Source organism: Impatiens glandulifera, chromosome 5, assembly GCF_907164915.1.
Source record: "Impatiens glandulifera chromosome 5, dImpGla2.1, whole genome shotgun sequence".
Lineage (NCBI taxonomy): Eukaryota > Viridiplantae > Streptophyta > Magnoliopsida > Ericales > Balsaminaceae > Impatiens > Impatiens glandulifera.
Window position 1 is genome coordinate 43,341,001 of NC_061866.1, and position 6,500 is coordinate 43,347,500.

Here is a 6,500-nt window from a genome sequence, read left to right on the forward strand (position 1 = left end):
GAGAAAACATCCGGTTTACTGTCTGTTTTGCTCATCGCTAAAAAGAAACCCTTTGCCTCCTCCAAACTACCTTCTTTGCAGAGAATTTCTAGTAACTTGTTGTAATGACGAGTTGCAAGCAGAATTCCACGATTCGTCATGTGAATCAAAAGACCTTTCGCAATGTTCATCATTCTCAATCGGCAGAATCCATTTATCAACGCTGAATAAGTGTATGAATCCAGAACTAATCCCATTTCAAGCCCATTCTTCAATAACTTCATTCCTTCACCAACATCTCCTTTCTTCAAATGAGCATGTATTAGTATATTAAGAGGAAATATTTCTCTCATGTTCATTTCACGATGAATCTCCATCGCTTTCTTTAGACGACCTTCTTTACATAGCCCGTAAATTAAAGCTGTTAACAATAGATGATTTGGCTCTACACGATTCTCGTCTTTCAACATCAAAGATACTAACCTCACCGCCTCATCAACCTTCCCATTCTCGCAAAGCCCCCAAGCTAATGAATTGTAAGAAACAATGTCGATTTTATTATTATTCGCTTTAGTCATTCTTTCAAAGACTCTTAAAGCTTCGGTAACCATACCAGATTTACAAAATCCATTGATTAGTGAAGTATATGTTATTTTGTCTGACTCTTCACCATTCTCCTCCATTAAGTCTACTAACCGCATGGCATCCATAGGCCTTCCATCTTTACACAGCCCATCGATTAAAACGTTATAGATTACCAGATTCTGTTTTATTCCTCGGTGTGACATAACATTGAATAACTCGCTAGCTTCCTCCCATCGCCTCATTTTGCAAAGATGCTGTAATAAACTTGAATAAATGAATGTGTTCGGTTCAACTCCTTTTTCCAACATCATATCGTAAAGTTTCTTTCCCTCGTCGAAATTCCCAGCTTTGCAAAATCCATTTACAAGTGTACTGTAAGTAATAACATCCGGATTGAGGCTCTCAGACTTCATGTCATCAAACAAATCCATTGCTTCTCCCATTCGACCCTCTTTACAAAGTCCGTTCATAAGAGTGTTGTAAGTAAGAACATTCGGATTGAGGCCCTTCAACCTCATGTCATCAAACAAATCCATTGCTTCTCTCATTCGATCATTTATACAAAGCCCGTTCATAAGAGTTGTGAAAGTAATAACATCCGGATTGAAGCCCTTCAGCTTCATGTCGTCAAACAAATCCATTGCTTCTCCCATTCGACCCTCTTTACAAAGTCCGTTCATAAGAGTTGTGAAAGTAATCACATCCGGATTGATGCCCTTCAGCTTCATGTCATCAAACAAATCCATTGCTTCTCCCATTCGACCTTCTTTAAAAAGCCCGTTCATAAGAGTGTTGTAAGTAAGAACATTCGGATTGAGGCCCTTCAACTTCATGTCATCAAATAAATCCATTGCTTCTCCCATTCGACCCTCTTTACAAAGCCCGTTCATAAGAGTGTTGTAAGTAATGACATCCGAATTGAAGCCCTTCAGCTTCATGTCATCAAACAAATCCATTGCTTTTCCCATTTGACCCTCTTTACAAAGCCCATTCATAAGTGTGTTGTAAGAAACATCCGGATTGAGGCCCTTCAGCTTCATGTCATCCAACAAATCCATTACTTCTCCCATTTGACCCTCTTTACAAAGCCCATTCATAAGAGTGTTGTAAGTAGAAACATTCGGATTGATGTCCTTCAGCTTCATGTCATCAAACAAATCCATTGCTTCTCTCATTTGACCATTTTCACAAAGCCCTTTCATAAGAGTGTTGTAAGTAATCACATCCGGATTGAAGCCCTTCAGCTTCATGTCATCAAACAAATCCATTGCTTCTCCCATTCGACCCTCTTTACAAAGCCCGTTCATAAGAGTGTTGAAAGTAATCACATTCAGATAGAAGCCCTTCAGCTTGATGTCATCAAACAAATCCATTGCTTCTCCTATTCGACCCTCTTTACAAAGCCCGTTCATAAGAGTGCTGAAAGTAATCACATCAGGCAATACAGACCCTCTGCACCATTCATTGAAAACCTTTACAGCTCTTGAAGTATCACCATTTCGACAAAGTCCATTTAAAACAACATTTATACAATATGTGTTAACTTGAAAACCACACTTCACCATAGTGCCCAACACTCCAAAAGAAAAATCGGGCTTATTTGAATGCAGGAAAAACTTGATCAGAACTTGCAATGATATGATACTGCGAAAAACTTGAATACCCTTCATCTTATTGTAGACATTGATAACCATGTTATACTTCTTCGACTGTGAAAATGTTTTTAAAAGAAAATCGCATGTTGATTGAGAAGGCAGGGTGTGAATTTCAACAGCTTGATTAAAGAGGAGCAAAGCATCTTCGAGTCGGGGACTGGATTTACCACATAATGATCTAATTTGGGTTTCTGTGTCATTGAAACTTGATTCTACAGTTGCTGAAGATAAGCATTTGGTGTGAGGACGAAACAAGAGATAGCAATTGCTGCAAAGTTGCTTTCTAATAACCATTTCACTACTTTCTCAAAATGATTTACCCAGAGAGTGAAAAAACAGTGAACGGAGACGTTTACCGGGTAGATGCCATTCTTTCCCGTCGCCGCCGCCGTCCAAACTCGGGAACGGAACTGAGTCTCCGACCGAATTACTGCAGATAACTCGTTGGTGGATCGAGATCGTTGTTCAATTCCTCGTAGACCAAACCCTAGCCAGGCATTTCTCCAAATATTCCTGAAATCTTAACAGTCTTTGTTAACTTGCTCCTCTCTCTTTTTCATTCGAGCTAATATTTTTTATTTTCTTTTCAAAGTGTATTTTTTTTACCTTAAGTTACTATATAATGTCTAGTTAAATCTATCGGACAAAATAAATGATTTTTTTATATTATTTAATCTTATTCTAAACTCAATTTTTATTTATTCCAAAATCAAATTATATAATCATCTTTATTTTGGTAATACAATTCTTTTTTTTTATCTCTTTCTAGATTTAAGAATTTTCACCATCAAAAAATACATTCTATATGTATTTATTTTAAAAAAATACATATATAATCTATTATAAATAATAAATGGATGATTTAAGTGGCCTAAGAGTTCAGTTAATTTTACTCTTGTTAAAAATTTCACGTTAAAATTTGCGTGTCTTTATATCATGTTAAATGCTTAGTTGATTGAACACGGATAGATTTATAAATGTGACACTAAATAGAAATAATCATTTATATTTATTATTTATGTGATTTTTTTTTTATCAATAAGTGAGTTTAGAGTAGAATATATTTCTTTTGCTTGTTTATACTAATGGAGAGAGTAATATCAATATATGTTTATTTTTTAATAGCGGTTAATGAAATCAAGAAGATAAAACTAATAGAGAAATGAACTTTATTATGCAATAAGGATAATAATGTTTTTATTCATGTAGTGAAAAGATGAATGTGAATGGTCTATTGAGCAAATTTTAAGAGTTATATACTCATTAGAATTGCAACAATAAATTGTTTCTAATCAAGTAGACGATAAATTTGATAACAAGATAAAAAAAATATATATCAGACTCATGGTTGGAATTAGCTGATAGCCAAAGGATGACATGATCTTTGTTGAGTTCCTCTAGATCAATGGTAAGTTAAATTTGCAAGGTAAGAGCTTTGGACAATGATTTCATTGGGTGTAAGAGTAAGAGGGTGGGAATGGCTGAATATTAGTACCGGCCGATTAAAAAAACTAACATAGTTAACGAAGATTCTGATTTCAATTAAATAAGATGTTATGATTACACTATGATTGCTTTTAATGTGTCATATAAAGACCATATCTTTAGTGCGCGTTAATCTATATATATATAATGATGCTTAATTTTTAAAGTGTTCGGATTGTCGGGTCGAGAGTTGTGGTTAATTTGGATACTTGAGTCAGATTGTGGGTTGACCCGCCATTAAATTTATAACGGTTAAAAATAAAATTAAAAATACTAGAGGTATATTTCGAACTTGCAACCTAACAAAACAAGTACAACTCTTTAACCAACTAGGTTACAAAGACTTTATATTTTAAATTCAACACCAAATTTGATAAACGCGAGACGTTTTAATATTAATATAAGTTCAACTTTTTAACCTACTAATATATATATATATATATAAAATGATGTTGAGTAAATGGATACTTGGGTCGGATTGTGGGTTGACCCACCCATAAACTTAAAACGGTTAAAAATAAAATTAAAAATGTTATCCGTATTTTTTTTTCACGGTTTTTTATATTATTAATCGTGCAAATGCACGGGCTAAATGCTAGTATTATTTAATAATATTGCAGAAAAATTAATTAATTATATATATAATAAATGCCATTTTATATATATACAAGTTGGTTTAGATATACATATTTCATCAAATTTGGGATTTAAGGTATCATATACCATTAGAAACATATTTATCTCATATAACTTAAAAACTTTGTAAATGAAGTTTTTTCTTTTGAAAACAGCTTAGTGCCATTTAATTTAAAAAAATTTAAAAGAGGGAAAAAAATACAAATATTTAAGATCAGATCTAGACAATTTCTAGATTTGACAATGAAACAATAATTAAATTACAGACAACAACAATCAATTAACGCCTACCGCGTTTTTACTTTTATTCTACTTGTGACCTTCTCAAATGAAATATCCCATATCTGGCAGAGCTTTCTATTCTCTTCAATCCTTTCGATTCCTCTCCAGGATTGAATGAGTGCATTTCTATCTGAAGTTATATCTCTCCAAATATTTCCAGCGGTTCTACTTCTTCCACTGCGAGTTTTGAATTTTTTTCTTTCCAAATATTGTAGATTACTGCTCCAAAGTAGCATTTTAACATACTTACATAGAAGGATCTTTGTTTTGCTTTATTCTTCATCCACTCTTGGATTTCTTCCCATATTCCTGAAAAATTGATAATGTTCATGTTTGCAGCATACATCCTCCAGATTTGTATAAGAAAAGAGCACTCCCCAAATAAATGATTTATGCTTTCCTCAACTCCCGAACATAGGACACGGTTGATATCAAGAATGTTTATGTATTTTTGAATTATGTCTTTTGTTGTCAACCTTTTCCTGTATACCAACCAGAGAATAAATTGGTGACGAAGAATAATCTTTGGAGACCATACCACATTATGCCAATTAACTCCTATCCTCTTGTTCTAACCATTTCCCATGTCTTTCCTGTAATAAACTTCTCATTATTTTCAGTTTTTCAGCATATTTGAGTTGCTTCTGCCTCATTAGGTTTAGATTTATAAATTAAGTTATATTTATTAAATTAAGAAAAAATATGGATGAGATTTAGTATATTCATATTTTTACTACTTTGGTAAGCCTGAAATTCAATCAATACTAATTTAATTATTGTTTATTTTTTCTCTTCATATCTCCTTACTTTTAAGGATAATTGGATATGCATCTTAAATATGGATATTAAGCATAATTTGATCCCTAATTTATATATTTTTTAAAAAAAGGGTTCTTTACAAATATGTTGTCAAATTAAAACCATCATTGATTATCATTCCAGAAGAACAAGAAATTCTAGTAAAAGATTATGATCAAAGATGGTAGAATTGGATGAACTATCTTCCCTGCCAGGCATTAATTGATTTTGGAACTAGTGATATTGAATTTGCAGCCTTCTCCAACCTACATGAAACTTGAGAAGTCATTATCATCACGCAGAATAAAAGCGTGTTATTAAGAAAGGACAATGGAAACAACATCAGAAGGATGCAGACCTAGTTATTTCTTGTACAACCTTCACTACATATACATAGGAAGAATCTGTCTCCAAAACTTGACCTCCCAACACAATTTCATCTAGAATAACATGCACCAGTAAAACAGTAAGTCTGTATATATGAAATATACAACAAAGTTTACTTAATCATAAGTCTGTATTGTCTCGAATAATGTGACTTCTTTCAATAACGAGTTCATTTCTATATATAAGTGAATATATTGAGCTTATGCAATGGCTACATAAAACGAAGAAGATGATAAAAAATTCTTCAAAAAAGTACTTAGAAAATGTGAAATCAAGAATGAAAATCTATAACAATGTACCTTGCATAAGATCTAGCATCGCTAGTTCATTTTCGTAGGTATCGAATACAAAGACAAAGTACAGTGTTGCAAAGGTCTTGCAAACAAGCATAGTATCCTGCAATAATGGGAGTATAATATCAACCTCTACATCCAAATCAATATTTTGGATCTCGTTGCTACCGAAATGAAGATGTAATATACTAACTTGATAATCATAGAATTTGACCAGACGAGGCTTGCCTTGAACATTCATCACTATCACTGCTCGTATCATTCTCTCAAGCTTTTCTCGTGACGTGACCTATAAATCCAGCGAATTTCAGATTTCGAACAAGCCTGAAAATGCAATCTCAACATTCAAAATCCTTTCATTGGCAATCCAACTTCAATTTTTCTTTTTTCTTTTGATAAA

At 33.1% G+C, this 6,500-nt stretch overlaps 1 protein-coding gene across 1 annotated transcript in view; it reads right to left on the bottom strand.

Annotated features, from left to right (window-relative positions):
* The window catches only part of LOC124939430 (pentatricopeptide repeat-containing protein At1g63330-like), an 8,909-nt gene extending 6,146 nt beyond the window's left edge, over window positions 1–2,763 (bottom strand). Inside the window, exons 1-2 of the mRNA XM_047479907.1 lie at window positions 2,576–2,763; window positions 9–2,440 (exon numbers count right to left, since the gene is read on the bottom strand). Coding sequence (XP_047335863.1) covers window positions 9–2,258 — 2,250 coding nt within the window. The 5' untranslated portion in view covers window positions 2,259–2,440; window positions 2,576–2,763. The remainder of the gene's footprint in view (window positions 1–8; window positions 2,441–2,575) is intronic.
* Window positions 2,764–6,500: the final 3,737 nt, after the last annotated feature.